The sequence below is a fragment of the Microtus ochrogaster genome, linkage group LG8 (genome assembly GCF_000317375.1).
Source record: "Microtus ochrogaster isolate Prairie Vole_2 linkage group LG8, MicOch1.0, whole genome shotgun sequence".
Classification (NCBI taxonomy): domain Eukaryota; kingdom Metazoa; phylum Chordata; class Mammalia; order Rodentia; family Cricetidae; genus Microtus; species Microtus ochrogaster.
This window is the reverse complement of record NC_022033.1, coordinates 11,808,019-11,823,688: the sequence shown is the minus strand read 5'-3', so window position 1 is coordinate 11,823,688 and position 15,670 is coordinate 11,808,019. Positions and strand designations below refer to the sequence as shown.

The 15,670-nt window shown below is 50.9% G+C and overlaps 1 protein-coding gene across 1 annotated transcript in view; it reads right to left on the bottom strand.

Annotated features, from left to right (window-relative positions):
* The window catches only part of Prex1 (phosphatidylinositol-3,4,5-trisphosphate dependent Rac exchange factor 1), a gene marked incomplete at its 5' end in the record, with an annotated part of 154,738 nt that extends 139,069 nt beyond the window's left edge, over positions 1-15,669 (bottom strand). Inside the window, one exon of the mRNA XM_026787272.1 lies at positions 15,529-15,669. Within this exon, the coding sequence (XP_026643073.1) occupies positions 15,529-15,669 (141 nt within the window). The remainder of the gene's footprint in view (positions 1-15,528) is intronic.
* Between the last annotated feature and the right edge of the window lies 1 nt (position 15,670).

Sequence of the window (15,670 nt, the reverse complement as noted above, 5' to 3'; positions counted from 1 at the left end):
AGGTTTTTCTATATAAGTGGCTGTTCCCAGAACTCGCTCTGTAGGCCAGACTGACCTCGAACTCAGAGAGTTCTGAGCACTGGGATGAAAGGCATGCACCACCAGACTCTCAGATAGCTAGCTTTCTTACACAGCTCAGGACCACCTAGGGAATGGTGGCGCCCACAGTGGTCTGGGTCCTTCTGTATCAACTCTCAATCAAGACATTCCCACACAGAAACACTTACAGGCCAGGTTGACCTAGGCAATTCCTCAATTGAAAGTCTATTTCAAGATAATCCTAGGTTGTGCAGAGTTGACAATTAAAGCTACCAGAACAGGACACTGGGGAAAATAGGGGAGTTTAAGATACTAACTTCAGAGTGGAGAATTCAGTATCAAGATTAAATTTCCTAACTTTGTACACTGAGCTGTGGTTACCTGGGATTGTTCCTGTTTGGGAGACTCCAGTTTATATACTCCAAGTCCACAGTCATTCTCAAAGGGACCCAAGTAGTAACAAGAACGTGTGTGTTCAGGGTGGGGCTAGCAGAAAAAAGCAAGGAAGCAGCTCTAAAGGTTAACTAGAGACCCTGTGTGGAGACCCATGAACAGGCCTACCTGGCTCAAGTCCTAGCACCTGTGTTATAATAATGATGGGACGTGTACCAGCTGTGCAGGGTTGGTACTCCTCTGTGATTCTATGAGCCTCCCAGACAACAGCTGCCACCCCGAGCTGGTAGCCAGGACCGCACAGAGCTCTGACCCTCTGATATCCAGGTGTGCTGATAAAATGAGAGACCAAGAAGCCTCATGGGGGTGTACATTCCCACAGATCAAGGGTGCTGATGCTTCCTTGACATGGTAAAACATTTCCAACCCTTCTCATGCATCCACTCCCTCCTTTAATACCAACGGGTACCTGTTTTATGCCAGATCCCAGGGATATGCCAATGGCATGCCAGAACAGACAGGATGTGGCTTCCAGGGCCCTCCTGGAGAGTCTGAGGAGTAAACAGTTGGCTTGTTTGGATGTGTGAATCCCTGGGAATGCAGTGATGTGGAGACAGGGAGCTAGAGGTCAAGGTGGGGACACTCTTTAGGCAGAGTAGGTGATGGTGCTCCACACAGAAGGAACAGCAAAAGAAAGACTCAGGCTAGGATGGGTGAAGCAAGATTGTAAGCAAAAAGACAGCTAATGGGGCCAGAGCAGAGCCACTGAAGCAAGGGTGGGGCAGCCACAGGGAGGAGGTAAAATTCGACCCACCTCCTCGGTCCATTCCTTCCACCTCCAGCAGGGTGGCTAGGAGAGAGGAAGGCTGTCCCTCTGTAATTGTCACTATGCCTAGCAGACAAATCAGAAGGATGTGGCAAGACACTGGATCTAAAACCAACCCTGTCTGTCAATCATAGAAATAAACATATGTGAGCTAAATGGCCTAGTTAAAAAGCAGAGGCTGTCAGGATGGATTTGAAAAAGCAGCCTAACCGTATGGTGCCTGTAAGAGATGTAAAAGACACGAAGAGGCCAGGGCAGGAAGTAGAAAGCAAAGAAAAAGGGCAGCTCACAGTAACAACAAAATAGTCTTCAAGACAAGGAGCATGGTGAGGGGACAGAATCTGCTCCAGGGTGACAAAGGGGTCACCACTTCTTCAAGAAGATAAAAGTGTAAAGTCACATCACACAGAACAAAATGCACAAAGTAAATAAAAACGGAGACATCTCCATCCTTGCTGGAGACCACAGCCTTCTTGGTGAGCAGCGGAGAAGGTGGTGTTGAAACCAGGAAAGCTGCAGACACCCAGAAAAGCACCTCAATTTCATGACCGCCTCAGACCATCAGCCCAGCATGAGAGGACATACACTCTTTTCTGATGCATTCGCAAGGGTTGCTCAGCCAGTCAGCCAATGCTGAGCCACAGATCAAGTTTCAATCCAGTTCGAAAGGTTGAGAGTCCCCAGCACACTCTCTGAGCACTGCAGAATTCCATCAGAAGTCACTACAGGATAAGTTGCCTGGAAAAGTCTCAATATTGAGACACTAATGCAGCAGAATGGCTTCCTTGACCCACGCCAACTCACAGAGAAAGAGCAGACGGTATCTGGGGGCAAGAGGACAGTCAGGCAGCCACCCCACACTACCCTCAGGTCTAAGTCTAAAGTCCCCAATGGAAGGGTACCATGAGCAGGGCTCCAGGCTCATCCCTCCAGCCCTATAACCCAGTCAGTCAATATTTCAGAAACTACTGAATATTCTGTACTGGGCTAGACAGGAGTGTGCAAGGGGAAAGTGTGACATTGATCACTGTAGCCAGCAGGGAAAGTGGAACCTCGGGTCTCTAAAACAGCAACATGAATTCTGCCCACAGTCTCCCACAGAGCATAGCCTGGGGGCATGGTAGAGCTAGGCAGGAAATCCCCCAGTCATCGCCTAGGGGTGTGGGTCAGCAGTAGAGCACCCACCTAAAGTCCCTGGGTGAGGGGCTGATGACTGGCTTAGCGGTAGAGCACTTGCTTAGACTCTCCTGGGGGGAAGGAGAGGTAACTCAGTGGTAGAGCACTTGAGGCAGTACTACTCTGAGTGGTAGGCAGATAGAGTCTGCCCTACGGTAGGGGTGTAGCTGAGCTCGGTGGTAGAACGCTGCCCACCACATGCAAAGCCCTGTGTGCACTGCCATCTCCTCACACAGTAGAGTAACAGTAGTAATAAACTACTGTTGAAACTAAGCCCCTCCCTCCCCAGTCTCGGACGGCACCCCAGCCCTGGCTGACACCTGGACTGCAGTTTCAGCATGCTACACCTGACCTCTGACCCACAGAAACCCTAGGAAACACACAGGGGCTCTTTTAAGCCACTTAACTTACTGGAACTCATTATCAATGACAGTTGTAGCATCTCTGTGGGAACCTCAGCAGGGAACAGAGAGAAGCACTGGCTCCGCCCACAAAAGCAGCCCCACCCACAACAGCAGCTTCCTTGCCTCCTTGCCCTTTCACCTTTGGGTGGCACAGCACAGAAAGGGGAGACGTTTTGCTGTACTTGAGAAACAGACTCCTCCTTTCAGTCTTAAGGCTGGCTTGCAGCAGCAATTGGGGACCAGCCTCTCATCCATTGGCAGCCATGCCTGTCAGGTACCTGCTCTGTGTCTGGCGTGCCGAGCCAAGGAGAGCCACCAGCTTACAGCAGGTCCTGCTGACCTCAAGCCTCTGTCCTTGTGCAAATAGAAGGGATACAGAGGAAATGGGAAACATGATCCAAAGAAAAGGACCACAGCAATACACGGACTAAAACATCCCAAACTTGGTTTCCAGGCAAGGGAAACCAAGGCCCAGAGAGGGATGGCCCCTTGCCCTAGTTCACACAGCCCCAGAGGCAGAGATAGGCAGTGACAGTCTGACTATGATGGAATGGCCCAGGACCCTAGGATCTTAAGCAGGATGCCATATAGTAGAACATTCTTCGGTACCAAATCCCCTCTGCCTGCACACACCCACGCATCTTTGGCTACATTAGAAAACACTAGATTGTCTTCATCTCAGGTTCCCGGAGTCTATACAAAAATACTAGCTAGCAGTTACATAATACAAACCCATCATGTTACGTAACACAGACACGTATATCAAAAGGCGAGGCTCTCCATTCAACAAGTCTTTAGTGTTCGTCCGCTCCGCTCCAGGTGGCGTTCTGGAAGCCAGAGAGGAGTGAATGAAACAGAGGAATATCCCCATCCTGGCCCAGTTAACGTCCTGGGGAAAGGGAAAGACATCACTCATTAAATAAAACAGCCCGAGTGTCCGCTCCTGGGGAAACCACACCAGAAAAGCAGATGCAGGAAGGCTGAGGTGGGGCGATGAGAGGTCAGACAGGACCTAGGGGAGAGAAGGGGTGAGCAAAGGCCTGAAAACAGTGAAGGAGGTGGGGTCTAGGAAGAGAAGACTCCGCAGAGAAATTGAAGAGACTCATGCATTTCAGAAAGGGCAAATGAGACATGGGGAGGGGGGCTAAGATGAGGGTTGCATGACTTCACCAATAAACTCAGAACCACAAGGCTTTAAGCTTGGGAAGGATGAGGGTTATGGCGCATGAATCATATCTCAATTAAAGAGAAGCGATCGAGAAGGAGGGGCTAAGGCATGGAGCAGCCCGCAGCCCATGCAGGAGGATTCCTTGATCCTGAGAAACAGCTGAGGCCCTGACCAAGCCTCCTGCCTCCAGAGCCCCTCCCCCCAGCCAGGCAGGGGTGAGAGCTCAGGACCCACACAGAGGACCTATGACATGGCTGAGGGCAGGGTGGGGCCCCAAGTGCCAACAGACCGTTTTTAATCAGGCAATAACTTCCTGAGCAGAAAACAAAGCCGTCTTCCTCTATCACAGGAAAGCCTGGGCCATCACACACACCACAGCCTGGCTTAGAGGCTCAGAAGGCAGCCACCAGCAGACCTCACCTACAGGCTGCTTATAAACAGCCCAAACTCTGTACCTCCTTTATGACCCCTGTGACCTGCCAGATCCAGAGGGGAGCAGGGACCTTGCCACCCTGGGGAACACAGCAACCTGCAGGCAAAAGGGGTCTGCCTGGAGGAGGCGGAGTGTGTCACCTGCCTCCTAGATAGATACCCAGAGGAAGGAGGAGGCTCCAGAGACTTCCACACAAGCTGCCTTCCACCACACCACTGCTGAACACTGCTATAGGTTCTTCACATCTGCATTGAACCCAAAGTGTTCAACACGCACACAGACATGCACATATCACTCACACACGCACACGCGTGTGCACATACACATGCATGCACAGTCTGACCCACCTGGCCCCAACCCACCACAGCAACTACACCCCATCTTCTCCCCTCCAACCACTTCAGCTTCTGACCGGTCAACCAGTCAGGTCGCACCATGCCCCAGGGCCTTTGCACATGCACCTCCCACTGCTGCCTGTAACACACTTCTTGAAGCTCTCCCACCTCCCACCTACAGAGAGGCCCTTCTTGGCCACTTCACTTGAGCAGGTGCCATCATATCTGTCACCTTCATTTTATTTCAGGTGTCATCATCCCAGCTGCAGACCTGAATACCTTCTCAAACCTCTCTGGGCCTTCCTTTCCTCGTATGTGCGGCAGCTACGGTGCTATCTACAGAAGCTGAGCGTGTGCAAAGGGTCAGAGATGACCCTGGAGTGTCTGGCGCACAGTAGGGCATCCTGTTGTCACTCTTATAACAACTGGTCATTTTCAAGTGCTCTCTTTCTGTGAGGACTCTGTGAGGTAGGGACCCGTTCATCACATCCTACTCATATACCAAGAAAGAACACAATACTTGGAACCTAGTAGGTACTCTGTGTCCGCTGACCAAATGGGAAGTGAATTCATGAATGAAAGCTCTCGGTGAAACTTAGTAGGTACTTATGTCCACGGACCAAATGGGAATAAAAGCTCTCAGCAGAAGCAGCCACCTTGTCCTCCACACTGTTCCCTTGAAAAGATAGATAGAAGACTGACTACCCAGGCCCCAGAGGCCCACGACCTACACCAGCCTGGCCTCCCCTGGCCCAGAGTCAAGGGATCATTGTCAGCTTCACATTGGGGAAGGAACTAGGCCACCGAAAGACTCAGATTGAGCGCCCGACCACAAGACAAAGGAGGAGCCCAGCCTCCCTTGAAAGAGTAGAGAAAGCACACTAAACTTCCCCAGCTCGGGCACAGGGAGGCTTGAGGTCCTTCCTCTCCAAAGGGGACAACAGAGTCTGCAGCCACTAGCGTGAATCCAGAGCATGGGGCACCTTCTCCAGATCAGATCGCGCGTCATGCAGTGCAAGAAGGAATCCGGAATGGCTCCAAGCAGCCATACTTCACAGATGGCGAACAGAGGTGTAGGGTTAAGTCCAAGGTCACGGGGCCAGAGTCCTAATATGGGCCCAGCCCCTGAGTCAGCACTCTTACCTGTTAGGAAAGAGAATACAGGGGCCACATCGCTGGTAGAGGCCTCACCTAAACACACACACATACACATGTGCATGTGGGCTCCCGTACTGCTGCCAGTGCATGTGAACACCCAAAGGTTGGAACCATAAGCTAGAAGCCAGAAAGGGCCCACCAACCCAGGGGTTCTTATCAGGAAACTCTGTTTGCTTCACCCTCATGGGACGTCTGGCAACCTCTGAGGCTTTCCTGATAGTCCTATGGGGCAGAAACTGTTCTGGCATCTAACTGGTGACAGATGACACTGGCAATTGTTCCCCAATGTACATGGTAGCCCCCACTAAGCAGAACACCAGCACAGAGTGCCCTCTCAGCAGCTGGCTCCTCCGGGATCTTGGTTCTGGGTTTGACAGTCCCCAGGGATCTGCAGATAGAACCGTGGCTAACTTCAGGGAACTGCCTCTCACAGAGATCATAGCATCTCACCTGTAAACAAAAGACTCAGCCCATGATCCTCAGCTTGCTCTCCATCTGGCAGACTTCTAAAGACCAGGGTGAGGGTCTGTTCTACCCTGGCTCAGTGGCTAGGAGACATTACATACTGGGTTAGGTAAGTACCCTCTGTCAGGATCCTACCCTGAGAACTATCTTCCAGGAAAACCAAAAGCAATCGACAAATGGCTGTTGATGCTGGCCAGGCTCCACTGCTCCAAAGACAGCCTTCTGAGGAAAGCGCCTGAGCGAGGAAGACAGCCCAGTAGGGCCTGCTCCTTGGCCTGATCAAGGGAATACTCTCTCTACTCCTGCCCAAGGTCTCCCAGGCCAGAAACACCAGCACCATCCATCTCTCCTGATATGACGGGATCCAGGGCTACCAGGGAGAGTGTAAGGATAATGGTGAATGAGCTTCCTATATCTGAGCAAAAGCCGTTCATTCACAGGTGCAGTCGTCCTCCGAGAGACAAGTGCCACGTGTGCCCTGTTGGCGGCTCATTCCCAGGGCCTGGCTCATAGTCTGGATCATAGCAGGCATCTCATAAATACCTGCATGCAGAGAAACATAGTCAATGTCCAGGACTCTGCTTGCAAAAACATAGAAATGGGGCCACAGAACCTTGACATCTGAGATGTTATCACCATGGGGTTCTCACTGGGGCCAGAGATACAGTTCAGTGGTAGAATGCTTGCTTAGCATACGCAAGGCCTTGAGTTGCATTTCCAATACTACAAGCAATTAAACAGCTCAGTGGGTAGAGTACTTGCCTGGCATACAAGACGTCCCGAGTTCAATCCCAGCAATATATACATGGGTTGTGTATAAAGGCAAATGCCTGTAACTTCAGCACTTAGAAGGGAAAACAGGAGGACCAAAAATTGTATAAGAGTCTCCTCCAAGATTAAAACCTTTCAGGGAAGCTTCTTAAGCAGAGAATCAACAAAACAGGAGCTTCAAGAAGTCCCTGAAGCTCACCAGATTCACTAGGCTCCATCCTGCCAGAAAAAGCAAAACCAGAAGCAATGAAGACTCTGGACCAGCCCAGCTGCCTGAAAGAGCTTTAGACCAACCGAGGCACCTGGAAAGGGCACTCCCCCAACCTGTGGAGCTGCCTGCAGGCTGTGCGGTCTGCTCCAGGTTCCCAGGGTCATGAGCCGTCACCCATGCTGGGGCGGGCTTGGGTGATACAGCTGTCTTTGAGGCATTCTTGCTCATGTAAGCAACCATCCATATTCCTGCAAGTAACCTCAAGAAAACTCACTGGTTCACCAAGCTGGGCTTTGGTGGTATCCGTGCTTTGGTTTATTTTGAGTTCTCTACGTGGGGTGAGTAGATGAGTGTTTTTTATCTCCCCAGGAAAACATTTTATCACACAACGTAATTGGTGCCCAAACAGGGACATGACAGACCCAAAGACGAGTTGGGGAGGGCTGAGTGTATAGTCCTGGCTACGGGTATCGAGGCATACAACTGAGACTGAGGCAGCCTAAGAGGGAGCACCCTCAGAGAAAATTCCGAGAGAGTTGTCCTTTCCTGTATGTGTCAGAGTGTGCCTCTATGCTATGACAACAGTTTGCAGGGTTCTCGTGAGTGAGACAGGCAACTCAGGCCAAGCCATCAGGTTAGGGGTGTCTGTGGGAGCAATCCTGGGATGGCAGTCTTCATATATGTGGTATGGGAGGAGTGGGGTCTACCACGTGAACATGGAGATGACCTGAACACAGTTTAGAGGAAAATCTTGCCATCTTTGGGATTAGCATAAAAGAATTGAGACTGTTGGCAAGAGGTGGCAGATGATGCCTGGCCTCTATTGTATGGAGTAAAAAATGCATCTGAAGCCGAAAAGGCACCTAAGCAGAAGGGTGTCTGTGTAAAGGAGCAATTGCAACAAGAAAGGGAGATGTGGCTAGCCATGTTAGCCTCTGATTTGACAGCTGACTTAGATAAACAAGAGAATGGGAGTTGGTAAAAGCAATAAAACATACCCCTCAAATCCAAGCTTCAGTAGAAAAAGGGGAAATCTGTAATCCAGCAAGCAGATGTGTGTGTTAACCAGGATCCAATGCAAGCCAGTGTGATCAGAAAATGGGAAATCTGTAATCCAGCAGGCAGATGTGTGTGTTAACCAGGATCCAGTGCAAGCCAGTGTGATCAGAAAGCATTCAGCACTTAGCCGGCTGGATGTACGGCAGCCTTTTAAACACGCAGAGGGAGAGCCTGTTTCAGCCTGACTTGTGAGGCTGTGGGACGTGGGCATGCACAGGATCAGTCTGGCTGCAGTGGAACTTGCTATCCCTCCTTAAGGCAAATGCTGCATAACCTAAGACACTAAGAGGGAAATCAGTCCTTGAGTGTCTTTAGGAACACTTGGTTATCTCTACCTAAGGTCTCCATAAATACCATGAACTGCAGAACCATAGAGGAGGGGCATGCTACTGAGTGAACTAGGAATAAGGGGAATTGTAAGCCAGGACGTGGTGACTCACGCCTTTACTCCCAACACTCGAGAGGCAGAGGCAGGCAGATCTCTGATGTCAAAGACAGCCTGGATTACAGAGTTCTAGGACAGCCAGGGCTACACAGAGAAACCCTGTCTCGGGTTGGGGGAGAGAGGCCATGCTTGAACCCCAGCTCACTGGGCCAGAAAGCTGTGTTCACAGAGGAGCTAAAGAAGAGACTGATCCAGCAGGGACTGGTGTGGGCTTTAGTGTCTTTGCTGAGTCCATTGATAGGGCAAGATCTTTATAAAGAAAGGCTCTGGCAGATCTCAGTGGCTTATGCCACAATAAAAAGAGAGTTTTTAAACTGAGAGAGCAATGTAGTAAAAAAGTAAAGCAGACAGAGGTCTGTCTGGGTTACTGGAAGACAAATGTGGTAAGATTCATACTCACCGGAGGACATCTGTGATAGACCAGAACAAGTGAAGACAATCAAGCCCGGCCCAGAAGTGGGTAATCATCCCCCCAGACTAAGGAGGGTACAGTCACCTCCAGCAAAAGGTTATGCTAGCGGTGGAGATGGCTTCCCAGTCAGGAACTCCCCCAACCACCAAATATGGCGGATGGAGTAGCAAGATATAACAACATGCACGTGGCCAACTCAGGGCAGCTCTCACCCTGTGAGCCAGAAAGTGCAGCAGGGCAGAGCAGGGCCTCTTGGTCCTGAGTAAGTCTGAGCAAACTAAGTCAGGCCCACTGAGTTTATTGGGTGTGGAGAAATGTAGGCTCTGAGGAAGAACTCCAGGATATGGAAATGTAACAGCTCAGAGAGAATGACCTAAGGATCACAGGGAGCTAATTAGGTTAGTGCCTCCTATCCATGCCCTGTACCCAATCCTGATCTGTGGAGAAAGCAATTGATACAAATGAATGGAACCTTTCCGTGCTATATTAGACCGTGTTTATGCTAGGCTTTGGTATCTTCTTAGCTGTGAATCTCTGGAGTCACCTGACCATAAGAACAGGTGGCAGCAGACTCCCAGAGTGCTTCACAAAGGTTATCTTTGTAACCCCAGTTTGTTATGGGTTGGTGGCTGGGGATGTAGCCTTGTCCTGTCCATCATCTGGAAAAGGGTTTTGTTCTACAGATGACATAATGGTCGCCTCTGAGTGTTTTGCAGATTTGGAAAGCCAGTGGTACTTCTACCTATCCTGCAATCCTACTGGGGCTGGGCTAATTAAAGAAAAATAACTCTAAAGGACACTTTCAGAGGCCATGAAGTGACTAAATGAAAGCCCTAGTCCCAGGGGTGGGCTACCTCCCTGAGTTCTTAGCCAGGGAAGCTCCTGAGGCCCCACAAAATATAAAGGCTATTGCTGCTGTTGTTGATTGTATGTCAAACGTAGATGTAAGACCCTATGGCTAAGGACTCCCCACGTGCATGCTTTGACTGCAGACGGCTGGTGGAGAACTGTCACCATCATTCCTGCTTAGCTATGGACCCTGCATGCTAAAATACTGACATGCCAGGCAGAATGCACCTGCTTGTGCAACAGTGGTTCAGCTATCGTGAGTGAAACCAACCAGAACCATGCAGTTGGATTTAAGGCTCACTGCACAAGAAAGAGTTCATTCACATCTGGTACTGTAAGCCAAGACAAAAACCTGGGACTTAGGGGCGGTCCTAAGTCGCAATGGGGGAGCAACATCTATGGTTTTACTGATGGATATGATGTGCCTGTTAAACCTGCCTTCTAAATATGGGTGTTTACAACCACAGATCATGTATTATCAGTCTCAACACATAACCACCAATGAAGCTCCTAGGAGCAAGGGACTGTTACTGTGGCATGGTGGCCTACTTCTTAGTCATAGATGGACACCCTTCCAAGGCTCAGGGATCACTGGGGGAAAGGGGGGGTGGGAAGGAAGTAAGACAGGGAGAAGGGGCGGAGTGTTGTGTCACTGTCTCCAAAATCAAAACATTCCATCCTGCAAGCTAACTCCCTAAGCAGGGAGGCAAACAACAAAAAAAAGTAGCTTCAAGAAACTCCCTGAAAGTCCCTGCTGGACCAGCTGCTTGGAAGAAGGGACCAGCTGAGCTGCCTGGAAGAGATGTAGCCAAACAGGGGCACCTGGAAAGGGCGCTCTCCAGCCTGTAAATCTGCCTGCAGGCTATACAGTGTGCTCCAGGTTCCCAGCTTGGTGAGCTGTCACCCATGCTGGGGTGGGCTTTGGTGATGTGGCTGTCTTTGAGTCATTCCTGCAAGTGACCCCTCACCCATATTCCTGTAAGTAACCCCAATAAAACTCATTGGTTCACTAAGCTGGGCCTGGTGGTATCTATACTTCAGTCTGTCATGGGTTTCCTATCTGGGAGTGTAAAAGAGTGTGTTTCGTCTCCCCAAGCAAAGTTTTATCACACAACACAAGGTCATCCTCCACTGCATGTCAGGTCTGCTGTCAGCTTGGGCTACATGAGGTATTACCTCAAAAACAAATAAATAAATTGAAGTTGGGGGGCTGGTAAGACAGGCTTCCAGGACTGAAGACCTGAGTTTGATTCCTGGAACTCACATGATAGGGGAGAAACCTCACACTATCCTGACCTTCACACATGTAGTGTGGCATACATACACACATACACACACACACACACACACACACACACACACACACAAATAAACAAATGTAATACGTTTCTAAACAAATTTTTGAAGGATTTCATTGGCTTCTGTCTGGTTCAGGCTCCCTGTGCTGTGCCTGTACAAATGCATGTTCACATGTGTGCAGGTGCACATATATGCATGTATGAGCATACACATGTGTGCATATGACTATGGAGACCCAAAGTTGAAGGCAGTTGTCTTCCTTGGTCACTCTCCCCCTTATATATTGAGGCAGGGTCTCCAGCTAGACCCACGGCTTTCCCACTAGCTAGCCCCGTTGCCCTAAGGGTCCCAGCTTCACCTCCCAAGTGCCAAGATTACAGACGGACAGTCATATCTGCCTACCTTTTATGTGGGTTCTAGAGATCTGAACCCTGGTCCTCACATTTGCAAGGCAAGTGCTTTATCCATGGAGCCATCTCCCCAGCCCCATGATTACTGCTTACATCCCCAAAGCAGACCTACTCTGCCCAGACTTCTCAGCTCCCTACTTTTCCAGACACAAGCACGTGAAGATGCCCAAAGCCATGGAGTTAGTCATCCTGACTGGATAGCTGCAGACTCTAGTGTGCCCTGCACCCCAGGCCTTCTCCCTGGGGCAGAGCTAGGAACACAGAGTGACTTGCAAACCACAATTTCTTGTTTTGGTGAGCAGACTCCAGAGAGAAAATCTTTGGTCTCCTCCCCCCCACCCCGCAAAAAAAGCAGAACCACTAGATGCATTCTGGGAGCTCTGTGCCCATAGTCCTTGCTCCTTTCAAAGACCCCAGCTAGGGTGGTGCTGAGAAGATCTTCCGGGTACCAGGAAATAACAGGTCTCTGTCCTCAGCCAAGGGGAGTCCCCAGGTCAAAGTTGACGGGTCCCACCAGGGTTCTCTGTCCATTATGCCAGGACTCTAAACAACAACCAAAAACAGGGTGAAAAACTCACTTAGCCCCTTCCTTTAGGGAAGAGACTCCATGGACCCTCGCCCCAAACACCATCATCAGGTCTCCAACCACCTACTGTGTGTCACGCAGTAGGAGTTAACTTCAAGTTTCATGAAACCCCTGTCAAACAGGTGCTACAATACACCCACAGTACAGATGTAGAAACTGAGGCACGGTACCAGTTCGTCTCGCTCTAGAGCCCCACACTCAACCTTTGCACCATCAACAAAGCTAGCACAAAGGACATGGGCAGCCAGGAAGCTCACTTCAACCTGCCACCTCAGTTTCCTCATCTATCAGTGGGGAACCAACAGCACCTTTCTCAGGGTAGGTGAATTGGCTGCCTCTTGCAAAATGCTGCACAGTAAACAACAAGGGTCAGCTCTTACAAGATGACACCTGTCATGTTACTGTCCCCACCAGCACTGCCCAAGACAGCTCAGGATCTCAAAGGTTCCAAGTCAAGATCCCATTCTGTGCCACAAAGCCTTTTGTCCATCCCTGCAAGGTCACTCAACCTCCAAAGTGACCTGAGACTGCGCCAACATCTCCACGAAACACCCTGCTTCTTTCTGATTCTCTAGAAAGAGCTCCTAGGACCTTGTGGAAACAAGGAAGGACACAGCCCACGGCCTAGGTGCAGCCCAAATCCAGAGTGGACACACTAAAGAGCCCCAAAGCCCCAGGATGGGAACAGAACAGAGCCAGTGGTTTCCTTGGCTAGAGTTCAAAGGTCAAAAGGAAACTCGTTGCAAGTCCCCCAGGCTTCTGCAGACTCAGACCTCACTTCCTCCAGGCAGCCTCCTATGATCCACCTTGTTCTCCAGCAGCTGAGCCTACTACCTACCCACCTGTAAGAGTAATTACCACGTAATTATAACTCATAATTTCAGTTGATATTTGCATAGCTAACTGCCTGCAGGCACTGCCCGGAGGTTTCTAAGTAGTTACACAACTTACCTACCCTACAAAGCCCACAGAACAAAATCTATTCTCTCCCATTTTACAAGGGAATAAAGGACTGAAGATTTCAATCCAACATGCCTAAAGCCACCGATCCAAAGACCTCACACCAAGCAATCTGATTCCAAATTTGGAGCTCTGGATCTTTTTATATTATATTATCTATTTACTCAGTTATATATTTGGGGGAAGGATATGTATGTCATGGTGGGGTCTCAGGGATCAAATTCAGGTCCTCAGACTTAGGGGCAAGTGCCTTTAACTCACTGAGCCATCTGGCCAGCTCTTGCTCTAGACTTTTTAAAGTGCCCATTTTGCCACTGTAGACTAGACTGGCCCCTCCCAGAGAGCCAGGAGTCCAGGGAACCCCTGTCAGGGTGTACAAAAGCTAACAAGTTGGGGCGGAGAGAACCCCAGGAGGCTGCCAGCCCCTCTGTGCTGGTGCATGAAGGAAAGCGGGGTGACAAGGAGCATGCAGCTCTCACTCCAGGCTTCCAGGACTAAATGGCCTTGGGTTGCCTGAGGGCCATTCCCCAGAGGCCAGAGGTAGCCTCCTGGGCTCCCAGGGCAAGGCAGGCTACTCAGGTTACACAATCAGCCCTCTGCTTCTGGCATTAGCTTGGAGACTCAAGTAAGGGCAAGGCACAAAAGCAGCCTGGGGACTCCTACTCTTGTACAGGTGGGGAAACTGAGATCAGCATAGGTGGCGGGAGCGCTCCAAGAAACACCAAGTCCGTCTCGTCACACCCAAGCAAAAATCACTGTCTACAAACAACAAACAGGTGTCCTGAGGATGGCACAAAAGCCCGAGAAACTTCTTTTAGTTTCTTTAATTCTAAGAATGTGGACTCCGATCGATTTCCATTATCCTAGCTTCCCCAGACTCTTCATGGGGACAGTTTAAAACCGCAGTTAACCTAGCACAATGGCCAGGGGCGAACATGGGGAGTGTGTATCTCCCCCCCCACACACACACACACCCCGTTAATATAAAAACTGGTTTACATTTCCTGTTTCTTTTTAAGGCTGAGAAGCTAAGCCACTGCTGAGGGGGAAGTGAGGAGTTCCCTAGAATCTGTCACTGCTCAGCAATGCCAGAGTGGCTACAGCACTCATTTAGAAACTGCCAGCTTCAAGCCGGGGAGCTGTGAGAAAGGAAGAGATGGGAAAGAAAGCCAACCCTGTGTTATTCTCACAGGCCTTTCCAGAAGGATCCTAGGGCCAAATGGCTTTCAATACCTCTACACAGCTCCTCCCCCGTCCTTGATATTCCCTCCTCCCTAAGTGGGAACCCTCGACCTCACACAGACTCCCCTGCGCCCTCAAGCCACTGGGAACCCCAGAATGCCCCTTTCAGGGGTCTCTCCCCTCTCTCCCTCTCTCTCTTAATGCTCCTTTCTGGGGTCTCTCTCTCTCTCTCTCTCTCTCTCTCTCTCTCTCTCTCTCTCTCTCACACACACACACACACACACACACACAGAGAGAGTCCCTTCCTGAAGCGGGGTTAAGACCGGAGTTAAAGCGGCCCCAGCAGGAGGTACGGAGATTAAAGCCCTCAGGTCTCCAAGACCAGCCCATCCCACCCCCCCTCGAGTTTTCTCACTTCCTAGGAGGGTAGGGAAGTGGCCCCTTCCTCATTCTCACTGGAGACTCAAGGGCAGCTAAGCACCCGAGTTTAAAGCACCCGAGGGGCTGCCCTAGGTCACCGCAGTGCATCCAACCCCACTTAGTCAAGCTGTGCAATCCAGAGCAAGGGACTCGACCTCCCTGGAGCAGAACTCTTCCCCGGTCTTAAAGATCGGAAAATATCTGCGCGGTACTGATGAGCCCGATAACGGCTCAGCCTGCTGAGAACCGTGTAAGGTGCGTGGTACAAGGGCGCACTCAGATGCTGTTTTGCAGTCTAAAGCTGTGACTGTGTAATTCGAGCTGGGGGCACGGCTGCGAAGCCCAGAGGTCCCCGGTACAGCCGAGGGTGCGCGGGGGCCCTGTCCCTGCTTCTCCCCACACCGACCCCCAACGGGGCCCCGGGCAGCGGCCGCGCGGATGTAACCATTTTCAAACTATGCGCAAGGCGGGGAACCACAGACAAAAGCGCGGCGCGGGCCGGCCGGCCACAGGTGGCGGGAGCTCACCGACTGTAGGAAGCGCAAGGTGCCCACGTAGTCGCGCTCGGTGCCCAGAATCTCGTTGAGCACGCACAGACGGAGGCGCAGCTGCCGCTCCGACTCGCGGGCGGCCGCGCACGGCCCGGAGCCGGGGCCGCGGGCGTCGGGC